The 25,351-nt window shown below is 46.6% G+C and overlaps 2 protein-coding genes across 2 annotated transcripts in view; both read right to left on the bottom strand.

The window, feature by feature from the left end:
- The window catches only part of LOC107180379, a 616,686-nt gene that overhangs the window by 466,601 nt on the left and 124,734 nt on the right, over nt 1-25,351 (bottom strand). The gene's annotated exons all lie outside the window — the stretch shown is intronic.
- SOX4 (SRY-box transcription factor 4) lies at nt 6,622-8,928 on the bottom strand. Its single transcript, XM_042985609.1, has one exon. It carries the CDS (start codon nt 8,114-8,116, stop codon nt 6,677-6,679), a length of 1,440 nt encoding a protein of 479 aa, XP_042841543.1. The 5' UTR covers nt 8,117-8,928; the 3' UTR covers nt 6,622-6,676.

Below are 25,351 nucleotides of genomic sequence, written 5' to 3' on the forward strand. Positions count from 1 at the left end.
ACCTTGCTCTTTCAGTCAGGAAGGCAGGAGGGCATCCTTGGGAAATTGGCTAGCAAGTGGGAGGGCCGAAGGAATCCTTACCCACAGGCCTGAGGCCTTGGGCTAAAGCCTGTTTCTTTGTTATTATAGTGGAGAAGACCTCTAGTTCGGAAACAAGAACTATGGCTCACGAGAAGGGCTTCCGGTGCCCTTTCGCTCACTTCTGACCTCATGACCTCAGACCAATCATTGAACTACTCTGAACTCAATTTCTCCTTGTAACAAAAGGGAGTCATAATCCCTTGTTGTGGATTTATTGGGAGAATATGCTAACATACCATTGGGGCAGGAATCTGAAACTTTGGTTTCAGGGATTCTGAAACACTGGAAAAACATGGGGCGGGGGGGGGGGGCTTCTTAGGGCCCCAGCCCAGAGTCTGATAATCTTGGTAATCTCTGCCATTTAACAAGAATTTCCAGACAATTCTGCTGTAGTGAAGACACTGATTCTGGGGGGATTTATTTTCAAAAATATGTTGCTAGCATTGTACTAGGCCTGTACATGGGTTACCTTTTCTAGAACAACCCGTAAGGTAAGGAACTAGCATTTTATGAGCGCTTACAGTAGGCTAGGCATCTCACCGGGTATTACAATACTGAAGCATAAAGAGGCTAAGAAATGTGATCGGAGGCCCTGAGCTAGAATTCTAAGCCTGGTTTTCCCAAAGTCCACGGACCCTGCTTACCACAGCTGCTATAATCAGGCAGCATAATATGCAAAAGCATTTTGGAAGCTCTTAAGGACCCACTGAAACAATGTAAATGTAAAGTCAACAAGTTGAGACTTAAACTTTTATTATATGCAACTGAACCAGGGAAGGCAAATTTGGGGATACAGGAAGTATTTAAGGCCTGGTTCCAGTCCTCCCAAGAATTCCAGTCTAATGGGAGAGGCCAGTTTGGCTACGTTGGGAGTTTTGGAGAACTGGAAAGGGGGGCTAAGACCATTTTGTGCAGGGCCTTAAATGGCAGCACGTGAATTTTGCATTCTTATTCTGGATAGAGGGGAGCCTGGTGGATTTGGGGCAGAGTCGGAAACACCAAGCAGATACCTGGAGATGCTTCTTCTGACCGTACCCTCTCCACTCTAGTTTTCGAAAGACAGCCAGAGTAAAGATCTAGAAATGTATATGGAGATTCATTTTTCAGGATGGATAGGAGGGGTAGGGGTGGAGGTTAGCAACTACGGGTTTAAAAAGTAGTTTATAGACCTCAAAGGAGGAGAAAAAGTGGGCGTAAAACAAAACCAGAAGAAAAATAAAGCAGATCAATCTTTCACCCTGAGAAATTCACATGGGTAAGATACACTTACATTTCTAGCAGAATTCTTGGTTTTCTTGGATACAGGGATCTTTCCAATGCTTCTTTGGGATCCTTAAATTGTTTTAAATTTTGATGAAGCTTTCTGACCCCTGGCATTCCCCAAACCATGTTTTCTAATTCATGAGTACACTATAAATACAGGAAATACTCACTAAATGTTGACATTCACTTCCCAACCCTTTGCTTTCACTTTCTTTAGGACCCTTTAATGTCTCCAGCACCCCCAGGCCAGTCCCTAGAGCAGCTGGAAGAAGCCATTTTAGGCACCCCGCCTACTACTGTATCAGCTTACAGGCTCTGTATTTTTTTCTTGGCACTTGTAGGTACTCAACTAGGAAGTGACAGAAGTTACATCAGCAAGTGTACTAAGTGGTTCACATTTCTGATGGAGCACAAGGGCCCGAAGCAGTGTCTTTTTTAATCAAAAAATATTTCTTTAATATTTATTTTTGAGAGAGACAGAGTGTGAGTGGGGGAGGGGCAGAGAGGGAGGGAGACAGAATCTGAAGGAGGCTCCAGGCTCCGAGCTGTCAGCACACAGCCCGATGTGGGGCTCGAACCCACAAAACGCGAGATCACGACCTGAACGCAGAAGTCAGAAGCTCAACTGACTGAGCTGCCTAGGCCCCCCGCCTCCCCCGCAGCACTGTCTTTAAAGAAAAATAGTTTGATAGTCTTAAAAGAAAATCTGAAATTTATTCCTTTCTGTTGATCCAAATTCTCTGAAAGAAAAAGCCATACTAAACTGTTTGGTTTCTCAGGTTTTTTATGCCTTGTACCATCCAACACGTTAGTATCCTTACGAATGAAAACTGCTTAAAGTACAAAAATATTTCTTACACCTTATTCTATCACCTGCTAAGGACACACACTTAAGCTTTCATTTTTAAAGGAACATTACCAAAATTCTTAAAGAAAACATTTAAAGCCTATGTCCTCACATGGAAAATACAGGAAAAATATATAGTTCTAGGAGAACCCTACAAAATAAAATATAAAAAAAGTGCCTCATATAGGCTTCATTTATGTCAAGGTTTTGATACTTTGGATCTGAAAAAACTAAATCATAACTACAATGAACAAAAATTAAATTTAAGCACTTTATAAAAGGAGCTCCCCCTCCTCCTGCAAAGGTTTTTGAAGAGACTTAAGATGCCATATGGTTTTAAGGTCTTTAAAAAAAATGAGATCTCACAGTTTCAGTATACAAATGCAACGAAAACAACTCTATTGGAAAAATGCAAAAAAAAAAAAAAAATTGGAAACTAGTATCTATAATCATCTTGAAAAGGTGAAATTATATTGAAACACAACAGTTACACTATTTTGGAGGTAGAGATTGCCTGCTCTTCACTGAACAACAAAATGTGCACGTTTTGGACTCGCCTCCAAAAACCTCTTCTTCTAGGATGAAGGATATTGCTTTACGTACAAGCCATCCTGATGGCTGAAAGGGTTACTTCCAAACATGTCTGCGTGTTAACTCCACCTCTCCAGGGCTGGAAAACTAGAAAACACACACAGCACACATTTTTAATCAACCAACGGTTTGGAAGTAAGGACAGGTTTTGTTAGTTAATGGCAATAGTTAACTCTCAAAGTAAACAGGAAATAGTGCTACTTAGCAAGATGCAGCTTCCAAGCCAGCACTAATGGGCCTGTTTTCTCCCCCACCTCCCCACCCCCCCTGCATACAGGTCTCAGTAATACTGCTGTGCCAGACGCACATAAAAAGTATAAATCTCCACTAGGTGAAAGCGTGCTATTCACAGATCCAGAGTGGGGGTTGGGTTTCCCTTCGGCCTTCAGGAAGCCAACTTCTCCAGTTCATCTCTATTGTTGCATTTCACTTACATTAATAACGCACAAAATGGGCATGGCACAAAATGGAGACTTTTTAGCACCACACGAACCTTTCTGCTTCTAGGCAAAAAATGGATACCTTTCCATTTCAAAATCACTGATGGCTTCCTCCTCCACAACAGGGCGATCATTTAACAGGCTCGTGTGTTCTTAATCTGTGGAAAACAATTCTGGCCACTGCTGGATGGTTAGCGAGCCGGGGGTAAGTCACGGATAAAGCAGCTTTAGGAACAGAAGGCTTAGAGAAAAAAAAAAAAAAAAAGAGCAGCCGGCCAGTTTTTGTCTGTAAAGGATTCTGTCCACATCGCCCTTCCCCCTCCTTTTAAAATTTCAAGACAAACGGCATTTATTTAAATGTAAAAATCAGAAAATTCCTAGAAAGCGTGCAGAGTTGACACGTATTCAGCGGACGCCGTCATTTCACGGTCAGGGCCTGCCAAATCTGGCCAAGAGGAACTTCTTATTCCTCAGTAAGATCGCATTGAACAGGCAGTCCTGGGAGAACTTACTTGTTTCACAGCTAAGGCAGATGGGGGCCCTCCCAATCTTAGAGGCTTTGGGTCTAATAATAATGACAAAAGTCGAGATTTAGGGTTCAGTTCCAGCTGATTTTATTTCCTTCTCAAAAAAAGTTATTTACAGAAGGTATATATCAACAATCTGACAGGCAGTGAACTTGACATGATTAGCTGGCATGATTTTTTTCTTTCTTTTTCCCCCAAAACATTGTTTTTGTGGCCTTGAATTTTAAGACAAATATTCTACACGGCATATTGCACAGGATGGATGGCAAAAAAAAGTTTAAAAACAAAAACCCTTAACGGAACTGCCTCAAAAAGGCAGACGTCCTAGTGCCTGTCATGTTATATTAAACATACATACACACAATCTTTTTGCTTATTATAATACAGACTTAAATGTACAAAGATGTTTTCCACTTTTTTCAATCTTTAAACACAACAGCTATAAACCTGAACACATATGCTATCATCATGCCATAAGACTAAAACAATTATATTTAGCGACAAGTAGAAAGGATTAAATAGTCAAATACAAGAATGAAAAACGCAGTACATAGTGTCGCGAACTCAAATCGGCATTTAGATAGATCCAGTGGTTTAAACGGCACGTTTTTGCTTATAAAAAAAGTGCAAAAAAGATGTGGTTTACAAGTTAAAGCTACAGGATCCCTTTTTGCTGTAAATGCACCAGTTTTAAAGCCTCTGGACAGAACAGTTTTTATTTAAAAAATTTTGTTTTTTCTGAAAAGCGTACAGTGTTTGGCTAATTCTCCCCCCCCCCCTTTTTTATAAGACTGGGGTCAAAGGGTGGACACTGGTGGCAGGATAAGGGATACTGTCACTTTAAGAAGCCTGCAGATTGAAGTGTAAACATGGAGAAATTAGGGGCTGATTCTTTAAACTGTGTGAGATATTAACCAGCCGCCCTATTATAAAATCAGGAAATCCAAACAGCGATTTACACCGATTAACACCCCCTTTATATATTTTTTACAAAAATACACTGAGAAAATAATCAAACGTTTTCATCTCTCTTGTCTTTTTTTGTTTTTTAAAAGTGTCAAAAGTCTACATTTAAATATAAAAAATTAAAAGTTAAAACTCTAGCCCTTCAGTGAAGGAGACGTAAAATGGCGTGGGTAACAACAAACTACCAAAAAAAACAAAAACAAAAAAAAACAAACCAAAAACCAAAAAATCCAACAAAAACAAAAGAAAAAAAAAAAAGGAAGGAAGAAAGGAAGTAAAAAAAAAAGAAAGCAAACGAAAAGGTTAAAGTAAAAAAGGGACAAAATAAGAAAAGAAAAATGTTTGGCCAGTATAAATACGTCCACATATAAAATGGCATCTGATTACATTTACAAGGAAAAAAAAAATACGAGGATGAAGCATCGGTGAGGGAAAAAAACACGTCTTCTCATTTACACCTATAAGGAATAAACACATACACACTGAGAAAAAATTTGGTCCTGAATTGTGGTTTTTTTTCTTTCTTTCTTAAAGTCCAGCACAGATTTGAGTTGCGTTTGAATCCTTTAAAGAGTTAAGAATGAAAAAAAGCTGGTGATAATTTTGTTGTAGGAATCAAACATAGCGCCATCTATCTGCTTTTTATATTATCCTACACTATTTTAAAAACTGCTCAACAGTCTTATACAGAAATCTTTAAAAGATAGACAGGATAACATGCTATATTAACCCCACCAGTGAAATAATCCAACACCATCACGATTCCGATTAAGAGAAGAAAAAAACCTCTTTTTTTTTCCCCCCGCCCGAAACCACTCGCCCCTCCACGGCCCCCCGGTACCACATCAAACAGTCCGCGCTCCTGCACGCCCGCGGGCCGCCCAGTCTCACCTCTCTGATTGCGGGGATGCGCGGGGCGGGGGCCGCCGGGACGCGCCACCTGCTCCCCGAGCGTGCACACCCGTCCCAGTTCCTCCGCAGCCCCCTACCCCGCGTCCCGACCCGCGCCCCTCGCCGGGCTCCCCACCGGGCTCTCCGCATCACCTCCTCCTCCGGCTGCGGGAGGGGGCAAGGAAAAAAAAAAAAAAAAGGAAGGAAGGAAGGAAGGAAGGAAAGAAGAAAGAAAGGGAAAAAAAGTAAAAAAGGAGGCAAAACCCAGCAAAACGGGAATCCGCCAGCGTGGAGTCTCTCAGTCCCGGCGCGTCTCGAGCCTGCGCGACCCCCCAAAAGCTCAGCCTTCGGTCCAATTCCACGCCCGGAGCCTTCTGTCTTCTTCAGGGGGAGGGGGGTGGCGGGGGTGCTGAGAACTAAATCCCCGGGGGCGCGTTGGGTTTCTTTCTTTTCTTTGCTTTCTTTTTTCTTTTTCTTTTTTTTGTTGTTGTTTTTTCCCCCTCCTCTCTCGATCAAGAAATGAGATAAAATAAAGCAAAAACAGCAAGGGGGCGATGAGAAAGGGACGAGATTCCTTCAGTCTCTAGAAAAAACTATCAAGTCGGCTTCTTGCTGGGGGAGCAGCAGACAAGTCCGGAAGCTCGTTGGAAGTGGGGGGTGTGTGTGGGGGTGTCTCTTCGGGCAAAGGGGAGGAAACTCCAAGTAGCTTTTTGCCATCAACAACAACATCAAGAACAATAAAAGGTCGCCCCCCCCCACCCCGTCTCCCCGCCGCCTCCTCCGCGTCCCCGCGGCCGGGCAGCTGGGGGATGGGAGCGCGGGTCCCCAAAACGCCGCCGCGCTTTCTCCCGCGACCGCGACGCGGCCCAAGCCGGCCCTGCTCGCTTTTTTTTTTTTTAATCTTTTCCTTTTTTTTTTTTTTTTTTTTCAATTTTCCCTTTTCTCTTCCAACTCTTCCTCTGTCCACTTCTCTCGCTCTCTCTCTCTCTCTCTCTCTTTGTTTTCCTCTCCCCCACCCCCCCCAACCCGGCCCTCTGCTCCCGGCCCGCGCGCGCGCGCGCGCCCCCCTCTCAGTAGGTGAAGACCAGGTTGGAGATGCTGGACTCCAGCCAGTCTCCCGAGATCATCTCGCTCACCTCGGGCGTGCAGTAGTCCGGGAACTCGAAGTGCGAGCCGGAGCCGGGCTCGAAGTTAAAATCCAGGTCCCGGTCCAGCGCCGACGACGAGCTGAAGCTGCCCAGGGACATGCTCTCAAAGTTTGAGCTGGGGTTCAGGTCGAGCAGGTCGTCTTCGAACTCGTCGTCGGAGGACGAGGAGCCCGACGACGAGGACGACGACGAGTGGGACGAGGCCGACGAGGACGCGTGCGACGGCGCGCTGGACGGGGCGGGCGAGGCGGCGCGCAGGCTGGCGTAGCTGCGGTGGTCGGCGGGCGAGCGGCCGGCGGCCGGCGACGACGCGGCGCTGCTGCGGCCGCTCAGGCTCGGCCCGTCGGGCGAGCAGCCCGCGCCCCCCTCCTCGTACAGGCCCAGGGGGTCGCTGGGGTCGGCGCCCGCGCCCACGCCGCCCGCGGGCGACGAGGACGCGCCCAGGCCTCCGAACAGGTAGACGCGCTTCACCTTCTTGTCGGCCAGGTGCTTGCCCGGGGCCGCCAGGCCCGGCGCGGCGGAGGCGGCCGCGGAGGCCGAGGCGGCCGCGCTGGGAGTCCGCGCCTTGTACAGCGAGTGGTGGTCGGCGGCGGCCGCGGCGGCGCCCAGGGGCAGCAGGGCAGCGGCCCCCGCCTGCTCGGCCGCGAAGGAGGAGGAGGCGCCCGCGGCCGCCGCCTTCCCGCCGCCGCCGCCGCCGCCGCCCGCCAGGATGAGCTTGGCGTGCGGCTTGCTGACCCCGCCGCCCGCGCCGCCCGCCACTTTGGAGCCGCAGCTCTTTTTCTGCGCGGGTTTGGAGTTGGCGCCGCCGCCGCTCGCGCCGCCGCCTCCTCCCCCCGCGTTGCCGCTCCCGCCGCCGCCGCCGCCGCCCCCGTGGCCGCCCCCGCCACCGACCTTGTCTCCCTTCTCCCCCGGCTTGGAGGAGGCGGCGGCCGAGGCGCTGGAGTTGGCGTTGCCGGACTTCACCTTCTTCCTGGGCCGGTACTTGTAGTCGGGGTAGTCAGCCATGTGCTTGAGGCGCAGCCGCTCCGCCTCCCGAATGAAAGGGATCTTGTCGCTGTCTTTGAGCAGCTTCCAGCGTTTGCCCAGCCGCTTGGAGATCTCGGCGTTGTGCATGTCGGGCGACTGCTCCATGATCTTGCGCCGCTCGATCTGCGACCACACCATGAAGGCGTTCATGGGTCGCTTGATGTGCCCGCTCGGCGTCTTGCACCAGCTCGGGTCGTCGGCCTTGCCGCCCGTGGAGGCGGTGGAGCCGGGCGTGGGGGAGGAGGCGATGCCCAGCTCGAGGCCGGCGCCCGAGTCCGAGCTCTCGCCCGCCAGCAGCGCTTCCGTGTTCTCGGCGTTGTTGGTTTGCTGCACCATGGCCCCGGCTCGGCGGGCGCCCACGCGCGCTCACACCCTCGCGGCGGCCGCGGCGCGATCGCCGGGCCCTCCCGGCTCCCCGGGCCAAGCACACGCCGAGCGGGAGAAAGCGCGCGGCGGCCGTGCGGGCCCCTCCACTCCTCGCCGGGGCGGCGTTGGGCGAAGAGAGAAAAGTCTCCCAAAGATGCGGGGAAGGAGTAGTCTGCCTCTTGCAGAGGAGTTATAGTTCCCAGGCTGGAGAGTCTCTCCCTCCCTCTCCTCTGGCTCTCGCTTTCTCTCTCTCTCACCGCGCCGCAGTTTGCTCTGTCTCTCGGCTCTGAGTCTGGAGACCGTGCTAAAGTGGAGAGGAGTTTCTTGAATGCTGGTTGCTGAAGCTTCCAGTGCAAGTTTCTCGCCGCCTCCCAGGCAAGTCTTTTTTTTTTTTTTTTTTTTTTTTTTCTTCCCCTGAAGCAGTTGGTTCCAGTTCACGAGCGCTCTCTCAGGAGCTCAGGAAAGCGACATAGTCTCTATCACTTAGTCCCTTTCCTACAATGCAAAGCAAAAAAGACTCTGGCTCCAGGACTCTCTGTGGGCGGAATCGGCACTAAGGAGTTTGTGCAATTATTTTGTTGCAAGGTAGGAAGCCAAAAAGCCTTCGTGCAACAGACTGGCATGAATAAATGTATGTTTCCCCCTCCCTTCTGCAAGAAGGGAGCTGGTAATGGCAGAGTTCCTCTAATGCAGACTCTTAAAGAGCGTGCAAGAACTAGAGACCCGGGAGCGAAACAGGCCTCTTCCCCTCACACAGTTTCTCTTGCTGCAGCTTAGAGCAGACCCCAATTCCGCCTCGCGCCTCTTTATCCTTTCACAGTCTTGGCCACGGCCAATCAGCCGCTGTAACCAACGCTTCCTCGTGCCAAGCCCCTCCCCCAGGCTTCCCATTGGCTTGGAACCCGATGCAATAATAATCTCCGCGTGCAATGAGAAGCTCCAAATCTGACCTCATTCCAATTTACAGAGCAAACTTTTTAAAAGGGCTAGAAGTACAGCTGAGATTTCTGCTGCCTTTTTTTCCTTTTGCTCTGTGTGTGTGTGTGTGTGCGCGTGCGTGTGTGTGTGTGTGTGTGTGGTGTGTAAAGAGGATGTTAATGCATGAAATTATTAAGGGGAGAGACGGAAATGTATTCTAACCATTATGTTAGATAACAAGGGGCTTGGAAGTGTGTGTGTGGGGGGGGGGGGGAGTAAGGGTGAAATACTGTAAATGGAAGCTTTCTGCTTAAAAGCCAAGTGATTATTTTTATTAGTTCTTTTCAGTACTGGAATAAAGAATCAGCCTCTAGTGCAAAATCTGTTCCTCGGATCCTTCATAAAGCCAAGGATGTAAAAGGGGGAAGGAAAGCCACAACAATAAATCAATGGATATTGAAAACCATTAAGAAAGTGGTACCTAGACACCTGTCATCACAATTATTTTAACAACTCTAGGTACAGCACAGATGTTGATGTATTGTGTAAATCCCTTCAGAGCAATTTTTGTTCTGTTTGTGGAAGGCAGAGGAGAGGAATTTTTGCAACAACTGCTTGCTCTCTTAACCAAACAGGGGTTAACTATGGTTATTTAACGATTTAAACCCCCCTGTAAATCCTAGATAGCCCAAACAGAGGAGCTCTCCACTGGTACACATTAGGCAGTGTTCCATACTTAATGGCAGAATTTCCATAGAGTTTTGTATAGGATGATAATGTTGAGTAAAGGATTGGAATCGATTTACTTTCTCAATATTTGTTTCCCACATTTTCAAAATTCAAGGTTGCTTCACTCTCCTCCCTTCTCCCCCCCCACCCCGCCCCAACCCTTTAAGAAGGGTTCTTTCTTATATATATTTTTCCTCTTAAATATTCTTCCTACGTTGCTTCTATGTTACTTGAATGAAATGGAGCTAAAAGGCCAAGGCAGAGGGAAAGAAGGAGGTGGTAACTTGTGGCAGAAGACAGTCGAGCCTCTGGATTTATGTTAGACCTAGATGCTAGTCCTTCTTACTTGGTTTTGTACTCTGGGCATATGATTAAGTCTCAGTCTTCTGCATCTGTGATATGGGAACACTAGGAGCTACTTCATATAGGGTTGTTGTGAGGGTTCAATGAGTTTGATGCATTGTAAGCCCCCAGTGAATGTTATTATCCTTCTCTTGGTAATTCAATGCCAGAGATACTCCTTCTAATAGAGGCAGCATTTTGTTGTTCAAGAGACTAAAGTTGTGGATGCTCACTGATTTTTTTAAAGTAGTCTCCACACCCACGGTGAGGCTTGAACTCAGATCACGGACTGAGCCAGCCAGGCACGCTGAGGATGGTCGCTGACTTGAAAAGTAATCAGAGTATGGATGTGACCCATACAAGGACAATAGTGGCAATCCTGTTGTCTTAATCATTTTAAAAGAAAGTGAGGACTATTGTGGAGAGTGTGGCAGAGGAAAGGTACAAGGGTGATCAGAATATATGTTTATTTGGCCACAAAAATGATCTCTACCACAAGGTGTGAAAATTAGGGTTCAAGTAAAAATTGGTCTTTCCTTAAACTGTTTTTCTACAGGCCAGGGATAGGTGGTTAGGTAGGGCCAACCCAACGTAATAAAGTGAGCTTTTGATTCAGATCAGACTAGTGGGAGGCAGCAGATTTCTATTTATCTTGTCAAACTTTTAAAGTATGTAGCTGGCGAGAGGCCCGGGTTGTCAGATTTAGAATTTTACTGTAAATAACACCCTTTGGAGACATCTGACTGGATCTTCAAGGATCAACCCAAGCAAGAATGTTTTCTGAGTAAAAGCAACTCATTCTTGGCCACTACCTACCCAAGTTATATTCTTTTTCTTTTAGAAGGGGGAACAAATCTTAAACAAAAAACGTTTTTTTTTTTTTTTTTTGCATATAACAAAGTTGGGTGTTTCATCATGCGTTTTCTTTTCTTGGGTATGCACACTCAAAAACCCCAGCAATCCTAAATGTTATACTCTGACATAAAAATTACCTCTTAAGAGTATACATACAGTTGTATACATGTATGTACACAAATATATACAGGTATATGTATTTTATACATGTAATTTATGTATAAAAGCATCTTCACTAGAATAAAAAAAGGGAATAAATATATTTATTTTGGGATTTATACCAACTAATGATTTGAGAGCATAGCTAGTTTGTGATCATTCAGTCAAGACGACTGGCAATGTAATTGATTACATTTCTGAAACCATTTCTGCTCCCACCACTGAAAAGTATGGGGGCAAGTGGGACTTAATCAAAGTGGGCCTAGTCATTTTGTTTATGCTGAAATCACATGGGTTTTTAATTTTTAAACATTTTAAAATTAAAACAATTTAAGATTTTTATGTTTAAGCAATCTTTACGCCCAACGTGGGGCTCCAACTTACAACCCGAGGTCAAGAGTGGTGGGCTCCATGGACTCAGCCAGCCAGGTGCATTACTTACACACAGGTTTTTAAAAGTATATACTAAAAAGATAGCCACCGGCCTATTTGTATTGTGAGATGTATTTTCTTTATTTTAACAAATCCAGTAGCTTTTAAGACACGCCACTGTTACATGCAACTAAGGAAGAAAAATTGCCAATGAAGCTGTGACATCCCCTCAGTTGTAAGATATCTTAGAGATGTTGAAAACAAACAAAAAAAAAGTTCTTAGAACTGAAGAACTAAGGTATTCGTAATTTCCATTGACTTTATAACATGATTATAGTATATATGAATGCTGAGACCTCTAAAGTAGGTTTGTTCTTCTATGTCACTATTTCTTTTCAAATGGAAGAAAAGATTTGACAAATGGCTTTTATTAAAGTCCTCTTTCTCACCACGTGCATGCTGGAATGTATCGGGCCTCTCAATACCAAGTAACGAGAAGAGACCTCAGTGTTCTCATTACCTAACTTCATATGCTTTGTAACCAGTTCGACATTACTGATGTTTTTTCCCCAAATACCAAATATTTGGTGGCCCCTTGTAAATCAGTACTCAGTGATCCCTCTGCTGGCTTTGCAGCACATGAAGGAATTCTTAATGCTACTCTTTAAGCCATATTAACAGTAAACCAAGACAATTTTGCAAAAAGCAAAACCAGACAAACAAAACCCCCACCCTATTTTAGAATAAACGAATTGTCTTTGTTAGCACTGATGTTAGACGATTCATATTTTGAATGAAGGTAAATTATCTTTTCCATTAAATAATGGAATTCTATTTGAGATGTAATATCTGCTAATTCATTTCTTCTGCTCTCACATACCTGTACAACATAGAATCTCACATCCATAAAATGGGATGGGGTATAGATGGAAATAAGATTCCATCTCACTGTTTATTATATGCCTATGGCATGGTGCGGGGGCGGTGGGGGACAGGGCGGGGGGGGTGGGTGGGAACTGAAGGGAAATTACTTTAACAAATCTCCTGGATTTGCACTGATTTGCAAGATTTTTGCCTTGCGTTGGTTATAGAAACCGTGACTGTGGGAGCTGGTCTGACAAGTGTTCAGTTCAAATGAAATAAAGGGGGTGGGGAACCCCCGTGTTTGTTACTTTAGCGGGCCGGGAGCAGCCCTGGGAAATCTGATGTCATTGGACTTTGCCAACTGAAAGGCCCAGCGTTTTCTGTTGCACACTCGAGGGAAAAGAACCCTCCAACGGAGGCTGATTTACTTCTCAATCAAGTAGACAAATTACAACTCCCACTTCATGAAGTTGTATGAGAACCGGACTTCCCTTTCAGGGTTTGTATTGAAAACATAACATGGAAGTAACTCATATTTACAAAAGAGCAAAATAGGGAGTCTGGGGCAAAATGAAATCCATGATTTATTTTACTTCCAGAATAAGCTAAGAGGTAAGAGTCTCTAATAATTTTTTTTACCACTTTCTCACCCCTCCTCACCAGCGAGTAGCGCCTGGTAGGATTAAGTAAGCACTCGATGGCCATACCAAGTCACTTTTCCTTTCCTTCCCTTTCCGTCGTCTCACGAGGACAAGCGGAAAACGAGCGTTTGCCTGGGCCGCTGGAGTATGAATTCTGAAGCATGAATTCGAGCTGCTGCTGCTTTCGGCGAGGCCCAGGCCGGGCACACCCACCGGAGTCTGGGTGTGCTCGGCGGCCAGCGGGCTCCCAACCCGGGGAGGAGCGGCCGCCAGGTGGCAGCGCTGAGCCTCCCTGAGCCCGCGAGCAGACGTGGGAAAACGTGGGGATGGTCAGACTTCTTTCTTCGTCCCCTCCTCCTCCTCCTCCCCCTCCTCCTCCCGCACCCCTATCATCCTCCATCCACTACTCTGCCTGCCTTAGGTAGCAGTTTAAACGATCAGCCGTTACTAGGGTGTGTCGGCGAATTCAGATGATTTCCCCCCCATAAGTCAAGACTTAAGGCCGCCCACCGCCTCCTCGCGTCCACTTGTCAGATGCTCGCGGAGACCGGGGAAGCCAGGGCTGGCCTCGCGTTTGGACACGGTAACTGAACCCGGGACATGATCCGTGCCCCCGCATCATCCTGCTGCAGCGAGCACGGGTCCGAACGCAGCGTCCCCGCCGGCCGCTCTCCGTTTTGCACAGCGGCTTCGGAGGAACGGCGCGCAGTACTTAAGGGCGCGCAGAGGCCACCCCGCCTCCTTAAAACATGGTTTCCCGCGGGCCGGGACGCCGCGCTCGGCGGCGCGCAGCTCGGCGAGGCCGGGGCGACCGGTCGTGGTGCCCAGCCTCCTTCCGCCGCCGCGGCCGCGCCTCGCCTTTCGGTTAGTTACAGGGAACAAATAGACTGGAATGGACTCAGGCGGTGCTTCTGGAGGACAGTCTCTCCTACTGTAAACATGTTTCAGGCGGTCCTGTCTGCAGCGTTTTCACGCCCGTCTTCCGTGGAGGCTCCACGACCGGGGAAGGAGCCGAAGACGCGCGCGCGCACACGCGGCCCGAGGGAAGACGCCCCCCCCCCCCTCCCCGCGCGCGCGCTCCCGGCCCTCCTTTGAAGTTGTGACTGGCCGGGGCTGCGGGGAGGGGGGTTCCCCCGCGCGCCGCCCCCCGTCCCCCGCCCCCGAGCCGGCCAGGCCCTCGGCGGTGCCGCCCAGTTCCGTCGCTGACCGGAACCGACAGCCACCCCCCCCCTCGCGGCCCACGACCTCCGCTCTGCACGCCGACGTGCTCTGTGCGCGCGCTGCGTCGGGAGCCCACGCTCGGGCCGGCGGGCGACGCGCGGACCCCCCGCCCGGGTCCCCGCGGGCTGAGGTCCCGTGGAGCCCGCAGCCGCCGGGTCTTGCGGGGCGCCCGAGCGGGGCGCGTGCGCGCGCGGCGGGCTAGGCGAGGAAAGCGCCGGACGGCGAGGGGCGTGTGTGGGGGGGAGGGGGAACAGTAGGTTGCACCCCAATCCTCAAGCGTTTCCCCGAGCCCCCGGGCCTTCGCGGGGGCAGGAGTGCCTCAGTGCCCTCCCTCGCCCCTCGCGGGTGCGGGAAGGGCGGGAGCGGGGTGGGGAGTCCCCGGCGCGGCAGAGGCGCCCTCGCCCGGGGGGGGGGGCGCACCCGAAACCCCCAGGGATTCAGTTCCCGGTTTCAGGTCAGGGAGGAGGGAGCTTCTAGCGGGCGGGTAGCTGGTGGAGGCTGCGCCCCAGGCGCGGTGACTGGGAAGCAGCAGGGGCTCGGCTCGCTTTGTCCCCCTCGGATTGGCAGGGCACCCGCGGTAGCCCGGCCTGAGAGGAAGCGTCGTGGGCGGCGGCGGGGCTACCTCCTCGCTCCCGGGTACCCCGAAACTATCCCAGGAACCCTAGCGTGCGGTGTGGACGGGAGCGCACCCACGGGATCCCCACCCCCAACAGCCCAGTAGAAGCAATTACAGCAGGAGCCCGGTGGGGAAAGCGGCCGATTTCACTCATGGAAAAACGCTTAAAGCAGAGAGCAACCCTCGGCCGACGTTGGCAAACCAGCTGACCTGCGATTGGAGGTTGTGCGAGGGCGGGCTAGGGCGCGTCTGCCAGAGAGGGAGAGCCGCTGGGGAGTGGGCAGAGACGGGCGAGCAAATGTCAGATAAGAAGAGGGGAGGGGGAGGAAGAAAGGCGCTTGATCGCAAAGCGGGGAGGTGGGAAGGCTCGGAGACAGCACGGGCGGCCAAGTGACGCGGGTCGGAGGAGGGGGTGGGGGCGCGTGGCGGGCGGTGGGAGCGGGACGCACGGGCTCCGCCAGGCACCGATCTCCTTGTTCCCGGCCCTCCCCTCCCGGGGTCCCGCTCCCGCCCGACAGCCCGTGTGCCGCAGGCCGCGGCGGTGGGGGAGCTCGTGGGACGGGAGGGGTCGGGTGGGGCCGGGACCAAAGAACTCAGTGCCGGGTCCCGAGCCGTACGCGCCGCACACCTGGCACCCGGGAGTCGCCATCTGCTCAGAGCTCACCGCCTCTCGGGCCAGGGGTGTGGGCTTGGAGAGAGATAAGGACACTGCCTGGTGACGGGAGGGCTCCGCGTCAACCGCCGCGATGAACTCAGTCAATCAACGTTTATGGTGCTCCTACTGTGTGCCGAGCGCAGCCCGGGTCCCTTCCAGCTGCTGGGCTCGGGAGCTGCACCATCTGTTCTGTTATACCCGCGAGCTGGTATTGTTGTATAAGTTCACAATTCGAACTACGATCTAGAAGTAAATTCACCGTGCCAAGGAGGGCGGTTGAGACGGTGTGGGGGTCTTGGAGAAGGGGAGAGTCTGGCAAAGCAAGGTTTGACATTTTTGCACTGCTTCCTGAAACAAGAGATCCCCCCCCCCACTATGTTTTCTGTCCTAGTCTCAAAACAGAAATAAAAATTACCAATATCTATTGAAAAAAAATAATTTAGTGACACTTAATCTGGCTAGCAGGGTTTGAAAATAACTGAAGGCTCGTCGTTAAGCAGTCAAGCTGAACTCGTACGTTTCACAAATATGGGCCCCCAACACTGCCTCCTCTAAGTATTTTGTAATGTAACTTTACTATTCTGAAAGAAAACTCATGGATAATAAAACCTACTTGCTCCTGATATTTTTATAAAAATCAACATAATGGTCGGACTACAATATAACAAGGTACCTAGTTCGTAATAAAACAATATACATTTCAAATGTTCATTTTCTGGCTATATTTCACTAGCACATTCAAAATATCTAAAATGTATAAAATTCTCCCTAGGGAGTACTACTACTCACATGTGAATTATGGACTGTGGACATCAGGCAAGTATTAAGTAATGGGAATGCTATTGATTTCCTAAATTCTTAAGTTTATCCTGGATGTTGGTACATTCGTATAATAAGTCAACCTGATACTGTTGCCTTTATGTGGGCCTTCCCCGACTGACTCTGGATTTGGTCATGTGACCTGCTTGGGCCAATGGGACACTGGCAAGCATGACCCACGCTAGGCCTTGATAAGGGCCTCCATATTGGGATTTGTGCACTTGAGACTAAGGGAGCTTTGTGTTGGGAAGAATCTAGTCCAACTTAACTGGAGGTTGAAAGGCTCTATGGGGAGAACAGAAACGCCTTGCCAGTGCTGGTGTTCCAGACATGTGACCGAGGCTATCTTGGACTTCAGTGGGGTGGTCAGATGACTGCAGACACATGAGTGATCCCAGATGAATCCCACAGAAGAATCACTCAGATTGACAAACCCACAGACTTAGGAGGAGAATAAATCGTTGTTTTAAACCACTATGTTTTGGGTGGTTTGTTATGCAGTAATAGAGGACAAAGCAGAACTAACAACACCACGTGATAGATGCCAAAATACAAATCCACCCAAGAAGGCTATCTGTTTGCTTTTTTTTTTGAAAGACATGATGTTTACTATTTTTTAATGGAGGTATAATTGACATATAACATATTAGTTTCAGGTGTACAGCATAATGATTTGATATTTGTATATGTTGCAAAATGATCACTACAGTGTCTTGTTGACATCTGTCGCCACACCTATTTTTACCTTGTGATGAAAACTTTTAGGATTTACTCTTTTCAATGTCCAATATGCAATACAGTATTATTAACTATAGTCACTATGCTGTACGTTAGGTCTCCATGACTTATTTATAAATTGAAGTTCGTACCTTTTGACCCTCTTCACTCAACCCTCCCCGCCCCCCAAATCTGTTCTGTGTATCTTTGTATCTACGAACTTGTTGTTTTTTTAAGTTTACTTATTTATTTAGAGACAGAGAGCAAGCAGGAGAGGGGCAGAGAGAGACGGGGGGAGAGAGAGAGAGAGAGCGAGAGAGAGAGGGAGAGAGAGAGAATCCCAAGCAGGCCCTGGGCTGTCAGTACAGAGCCCTACTCATGCCTTGAACTCACGAACCATGAGATAGATCATGATGTGAGCTGAAGCCAGGAATCAGACACTTAACCGAGCCACCCAGGTGCCCCTCTTACACCCATTTTAAAGTTTATTTTTTTTAGTAATCTCGACACCCAACATGGGGCTTGAACTCCCAAATCCTGAGATCAAGAGGTGCATGCTCTTGCGACTGAGCCCGCCAGGCGCCCCTTTGGTTATCTTTTTTTAATGACTTCAGGTCTCCATTATGAATTTAATCCATATACTCATCAATGCCTCCTGTGGATATAGGGCTTAGTGAGACTTCACTAACTCTAGACATCTTATCTACTCTAGTCGCAAATGGTGTTTCCTTGCCTTTTTCCAGATATTCCTGAAATCCTTTCTCCCCTCAGGAGGCTTGCTGCTCACCAGCACTGTCATTTTTCATCTCTGTCATTCCTGCTGTCTGTGGCCTTTCCTGCCTATCTCTTCCCTTTACACTCCTTTCTTTTTTCTTCTTCCTGGTCTCATTTGTCTTCATTGTTTGCTATCGCCTCAACATTTATTTCCTTTTGGTCAGTAAACCAAGCAACCACATGAAGCCTTCACTAATTTGCTTCTTTAGCTTCACTTGGCTTTTTCGCTATTTCTTCCGCTTATACATTTCTTTCAGTCAGTTGTCGGGGGTGAGATAAGCATCCAATCTGCAGACCCTGGAAGAGTAGGGTGTTCACACGCAGGGTGTAATTCTAATGCCATGGGATAGTGTTTCTCCAGAGAAACAGAACCAACGGAAGACCTATATCTACATCTGCATCTATACATCGGTATATCTAGATCCATTATGGAGGCTGACGAGTTCCAAGATTTGCAGTCAGTTAGCTGGACACCCGGGACAGCTGATAGTGTGGCTCCAGTTTCAAAAGCCAAGAGGCTCAAGACCAAGGAAAAGCTGATGTTTTAGTCGGAATCCTAAGGCAGGGGAAAAACCAGTGTCCTAGCTCGTGGGCAGTCGGACAGGAGAAATTCTCGCTTACATGGGGGAGACTCAGCCTTTTTGTTCTATTCAGGCTTTCAACTGATTGGATGAGGCCCATCCACATGACAGAAGGTGATCTACTTTATTCATTTTATCAATTTCAATATTAACCTCATCCCAAACACCCCCACAGAAATACCCAGAATTGTTTGACCAATTATCTGGGCACCTTGGGGCCCAGTCAGGTTGACATATAGAATTAACCATCACAGACACTTACCAAGTTCTGCCCAAGAGAGATGACTTTACCCAAGGATGACCTTTATGTATAGATTGAATACGCAGCCACCCAAAAAAGTATTTTGATGGAAAATCGAGATTTTCAATCTTGCCTTCTGATATCTTACCCTTCCAACCAATACATGACAGTAACACTTTCATAAGTAGGATTTATCCCTGTAGATTATAATATATATTTTTCTAATTACAATGTAGATTACTCGGGGTGCCTGCGTGGCTCAGTCAGTTGAGCGTCTGACCTCGGCTCAGGTCATGATCTCATGGTTTGTGGGTTCGAGCCCTGCGTCAGGCTCTGTGCTGACAGCTCGGAGCCCGGAGCCTGCTTCGGATTCTGTGTCTCCTTCTCTCTCTCTGCCCCTTCCCCACTTATGCTCTGTCTCTCTCTGTCTCTCACAAATACATAAATGTAAAAAAAATTTAAAAAAAAGAATGTAGATTACTGAAGAAGAATTGTATTGAGGCACTATTAAGCAACACTAGCTTATAGAGCAGTTCTTTACAATAGCTTTTCTAGTAGGTTCAGGTAGGGTTTAACGTGGGTGGGAGAGGTTGGGGAGAAGGGAAGATCACTTTGAGAAGGGGAGGTTTGAAAGTAGTGTTCTTAGCTAAAGGGTATGGTATGATAGATGAGAAAAGGAAGATTTAAGGTTAAAATTTGCTGCCCTCTTTAAATACATAGCTTTAATTTCTTAAGACTGGAAAGTCCCTTATGTTAATATACTAGACTGCATCACTAAAATTACTTTAAGGTATGATATAGCATAGCTCAAAATAGATATATTTTCCTTTTCATGTATATGCCTCAAGGGTAAAATGAAAAAAAAATATTCCTAAGGACGCTCCTATCATGTAATTAAAGGATATTCTTCATTAACCATCCTTTTTAAAAAGTGTTTATTTACTGGGAGAGAAAGAGAGAGAGAGAGAGAGAGAGCGAGCACGTACAAGCTGGGGAGGGGCAGAGAGAGATGGAGAGAGAATCCCAAGCAGGCTCCTTTCTGTCAGCAGCACAGAGTCTGATGTGGGACTTGATCTCATGAGCCATGAGATTATGACCCGAGCCAAAATCAGGAGTTGGATGCTCAACCTACAGAGCCACCCAGATGCCCCCACTAACCATCCTTTACAACTAATTTATTATGATAACCATTGCCTATCATATCTAGTAGTCCAAAAAAAAAGTTTCTAGATTATTAGAATTTCAGGATTTAAAAAAAAACAAGTAATCAGAGAAAAAGCTATGATTTTGTGTTAGTTTAGGTATTCCTTACTATATTTAGCTTAATTAGGTGGACTATGCTGAGATGTAGGTATGTCCAGAAAACTCAATGACTCAACACATTAAAATTCCTTCTTACTGATGAAAAGTCCACTGCGGGGAGAGAAACTCTCCAAAGTGGTTGCCTTTTCCCAGCAGCGGCTTAGAGAACCAGGCTGAGTGTCTCCATATGTAAACATGCCGTCTCCTTGGTTTCCATGAAAAGAAGCATGGAGAGAACTCTCACTCACTCTTAAATGCCTCTTCCTGGAAGAGACACATACCATTTGTGCCTATAACCCATTGGACTTACGTAGGCACCTGCCCCAGCCTGAAGGCTTGGAAATACGACTCTCCTCTGTGCCCCAGAATAGAGGAAAAATGGGTATGGGTGAACATTAGAAATCTGTTCCACATTACTTCTGGAACTGATACACCTCATCTACATTTTCTATAAAATAAGTTTATTTTAAGTAAGTCCTGTTTTCCTTTCAGTCACATGTAAAAATCAACATTATGCTATGCCAGGAAAAATTTTTACCTGGACTAATATTTAGTATATTTTCCTTTTTTTTTTTTTTTGAAAACCATATTAAGGGGCACCTGGGTGGCTCAGTTCGTTAAGTGTCTGACTCTTCATTTTGGCTCAGGTCATGGTCTCACTGTTCATTGGATTGAGACCCGTGTTGGGCTCTGCACTGACAGCATGGAACCTTCTCTGTCTCCCTCTCTCTCTGCCTCTCCTCCACTCTCTCTCTCTCTCTCTGTCTCTCAAAATAAATAAACTTTACAAAAATAAAAAAAAATAAGAAAACACATTAAGATTTAAAAGAAAGTCATTAGAGACAAGAGCATTTATGCTTCTGAATATGATATGGTAGTAGCAGAAAGCTATCACAACTGGAAAAGGAGAGATTACAGAAATCATATTTTTCATAATGTTTTTTATTTATTTTTGAGAGAGGGAACATGAGCAGGGGAGCGACAGGGAGAGAGGGGGGAAAGAGGATCCAAAGCAGGCTCTGTGCTGACAGCAGCAAGGCTGATGCAGTGTTCGAACTCACAAATTGCCGAGGTTAGATGCTTAACCGAATGAGCCACCTAGGTGCCTCACAGAGAAATCATTTAAAAAAAAATTTCTTTAATGTTTATTTATTTTGTGTGTGTGTGTGTGTGTGTGTGAGAGAGAGAGAGAGAGAGAGAGAGAGAGAGAGAGAGAGAGAGCAAGCAGGGGAGGGGCCGAGAGAGAGGGAGACACAGAGTCCCAAGCAGGCTCCAGGCTCCGAGCTGTCAGCACAAAGCCCAAGAGAAATCATATTTTTAAAGATACTAGGGAGCTATACAAGCATGTAAGACTAGAAAGAAATAATTTTTTCTTTAGAGAGAGAGAGAAAGAGAGAGCACAAGTGGGGGAGAAGGGCAGAGGGAGAAGGAAAGAGAGAATCTTCAGCAGGCTCCACACCCAGCACAGAACCCAACGTGGGGCTCAATCCCACGACCCTGGGATCACGACGTGAGCCAAAATCAAGAGTCAGATGCTCAACCGACTGAGCCACCCAGGCACCACAGAAATAAGTTTTAGAGAAGTGGCTGAGACTGCTGGCTACTTTCTTGCCTGGGGACATTTGCTGACAAAGGCTGTCATAGGAAAACAGAATTTTTCATATCCATGATGGTTGGCATGGACAAATTATAATCTATGGGATCATCAAACAGCCATTTTCTCTCACGGGATATTCGCTGGGTGCCAGGGGAGTGTAACAGGCTGAGTTACAAAGACAGAGAGAAATCAGCTGCAGACCAAGTCGTGCCAGAGGAAGGGGCATGCAAAAAGATGTTTGTGTATCTGTCTATATTGGAATCTCTGAATCTATCTCTCATCTCCCTTTTCGAATACTTGTCGGATATTGAACTCGAGGATGTGGGAGGCTAAAGAGCAAAGCACCAAATCTCTGAAGGCAAGAATTTTAAGCGTGGAGCAGACAGAGAAAGAGACCCACTAGTCTCTCAATCAAAACTGTAGGAAGTCCATCCTCAAGGAATGGGCTGGGCAAGAAATACAGTATGAAATTTCCCAAAGTCTCCTGGCACTTAGGAGGCAAAGTTCCACTGGAGGGGAGAGTCTGCAACAAACACAAGAAGGTCTGGCCCTGAAGACATTTGAAACCATAGATGGATGGAGTCTAACTAGATGTGTGAGCCAATCTGAAACTCACATTCTTAGTTGGGTTGAGACGATCAGCCCCTCACTTGTCTGCTTAACAGACAAAAACACAAACCGTTTCTGAGGGAAAAAGAACAACAATTTAAATCTCTATAGTTTTTTGGGGCGCCCAGGTGGCTCAGTCGGTTGAGCATCCGACTTTGGCTCAGGTCATGATCTCACAGTGTGTAAGTTTGAGCCCTGCATTGGGCTCCCTGCTGTCAGGGCAGAGCCCACTTCGAATCCTCTGTTCCCTTCTCTCTCTGCACTTCCTCCACTCTCTCTCTCTCTCCCAAAAATAAATAAACATTAAAAAAATAAATCTCTATAGTTTTTTTTTAAGTTTATTTAATTTTTTTGAGAAAGAGAGACAGCATGTGCAGGCGGGGGAGGAGTAGAGAGAGAAGGCGATAGAGAGGGAATCCTGAGCGGGCTCCACACTGTAGCACAGAACCCAACGCAGGGCTCGAACTCATGAACCATGAGATCATGACCTGAGCCAAGACCAGGAGTCAGTTGCTGAATCAGCTGAGCCACCCAGGGGCCCCCTATAGCTTTTTTGTATACAGTGTTAATTATACAATACCAAACTATGAGACAGGCAAAAAAAATGTAATGGATCAAGAGGAAAAGTAGGCAATAGAAGCAGACCAACAGTTTTGTGCAGATGTTAGAGTTAGAAGACATGACTTTATCACAAATACTTTGAATAGAAGAAAATATAGAAAAAGTAGATGAAAAGATAATCTATCATCTATCTATCTATCTATCAATCTAATCTATCTATCTAAGGAGGGAGTGAACATGAGTGAGGGAAGGGCAGAGGGAGAGAGAGAGGCTTAAGCAGGTTCCATGCCCAGTGTGGAGCCCCAACACGGGGTTGAATCCCACGACTGTGAGATCATCACCTATGCTGAAATCAAGAGTTGGATGCTTAACCAACTGAACCACCCAGGCACCCCCCCCCAAAAGTATTTAAACATAGAATTGGAATCTTTGAAATGATTAAGAATTCTAGAAATATTAAGTAAACTCTCTCAAATTAAGAACTCATTGAATATGTTTTACATAGGACTGGAAGAAGAAAAAGACAGGATTAGTTAATCCAAAGACAGGTCAATAGGAAATACACAAATGTAAGTACAGAAAAAAGAAATGGAAAGAATAAAATAGCCCAGGAGATATGAGGGAGAGAGACAAATGGTGTAGCACTGTGTTATTAAAGCCATATAAGAAGAGGGGCGCCTCTTGGATGCCTAAAAAACTGAAGGTCCAAGAATCCTAGTGAACCTCAAGCAACTTAGAAACAAAAGTATTCAAAACCCAGAAACCCCAGAAAAACCCAGAAAAAATCTTAAAAATGCCAATGGGTGAAAAAGACACATTATTCTAAAAGAAGGAAAACTAAGATTTATGACTAACTTTTCAACAGAAACTACTGAAGTCATAAGAATATATCTTTAAAGTTCTGAAAACCGAAAAGAAACTATCTAGAATTCTGACAAATGAAAATACCCCTCAAAACTTAAGGTTAAATGGAACAGAATAGGGATCCCAGAAATAAACCATTATATGGTCAACTAATTTGTGACAAAGGAAGCAAGAACACACAAAGGGGAAAGGACAATTTCTTCAATAAATGGTGTCGGAAAAAACTGGATGGCCACATGCAAAATATTGAAACTAGACTATTTTGCACCACACACAAAAACTAACTCAAAGTTGATGTAAGGTTTGAATATGAAACCTGAACCCACAAAACTCCTGAAAGAAAACACAGGTTATAAGCTCCTTGACATCAGTCTTGGAGATGATTCTTGAATCTGACACTGAAAGGAAAGGCAACAAAAGCAAAGATAAATGAGTAGAACTACATCACACTCAAAAGCTTCTGCACAGCAAAAGAATTCATCAACAAAATGAAAAGGCCAGCTACTGAATGACAGAAAATACTTGCAAATCATATACCTGAGAAGGGGGTAATACTCCAAATATATAAAAACCTCATGCAACTCAATAGCAAACAAAGCAAAACAATCTGATTAAAACAATCAGATAAAAAATCTAAATAGACAATTTTTCGAAGAAGACAAACAGATGGCCAACGGGCACATGAAAAAGTCTGAACATCAGTAATCATCAGGGAAATACAAATCAAAGCCACAATGGGATATCACCTCACACCTGTTAGAGTGACTATTAGAAGAAGAAGAAGAAGAAGAAGAAGAAGAAGAAGAAGAAGAAGAGGAGGAGGAGGAGGAGGAGGAGGAGGGGGAGGAGGAGGAGGGGGAGGAGGAGGAGGGGGAGGAGGGGGAGGAGGAGGAGGGGGAGGAGGGGGAGGAGGAGGAGGGGGAGGAGGAGGAAGAGGAAATAACAAGTGTTGGTGAGGATGTGGAGAAAAGGAAACCCTTGGGCACTGCTAGTGGGAATATAAATTGGCACAGCTACTATGGAAAACAGTATAGAGGCGCCTCAAAAAGTGAAAGAACTGAGCTACCATATGTTCTAGCAATTCTAATTTTAGGTATTTATCTGAAGAAAACAAAAACACTGATTAGGAAAAAAATATATGCTCTGCCGTGTTCATTGCAGCATCGTTGACAACAGCCAAGATATGGAAACAAGCCAAGTGTCCATCAATAGATGAATGGGTAAAGAAGATGTGGTGTGTACATGTATACAATGGAATATTATTCAGCCATAAAAATGAATGAAATCTTGCCATTTGTGCCAACAGAGATGGACCTTGAGGGCATTATGCTAAGCGAAATAAGTCAGACAGAGAAAGACAAATCCCATATGGTCCTACTTACACGTGGATTCTAAAAACAAAAACAACAAACGAAAGCAAGCTCATAGACACACAGAACCGACTGGTGACAGGCAGAGGAGGTTGGGGTGGGGAGTGGGAAAATGGGTGAAGGGGCTCAGAAGCTACAAACTGCCAGTTATAAAGCAAATTAAATGATGGAGATATAATATACAGCATGGTGACTGTTATTAATAACACTGCATTGCATACTGGAAAGTTGCTAAGAGAATGGATCTTAAAAGTCCTCAAAAAAAAGAAGGAAGGAAGGAAGGAAGGAAGGAAGGAAGGAAGGAAGGAAGGAAGAAAGAAAGAGAGAAAGAAAAGAAAGGAAGAAAAGAAAAAGAAAATGGGGCATCTGGGTGGCTCAGTTGCTTAAATGTCTGAGTC

The sequence above is a fragment of the Panthera tigris genome, chromosome B2 (assembly GCF_018350195.1).
Source record: "Panthera tigris isolate Pti1 chromosome B2, P.tigris_Pti1_mat1.1, whole genome shotgun sequence".
Classification (NCBI taxonomy): Eukaryota; Metazoa; Chordata; class Mammalia; order Carnivora; family Felidae; genus Panthera; species Panthera tigris.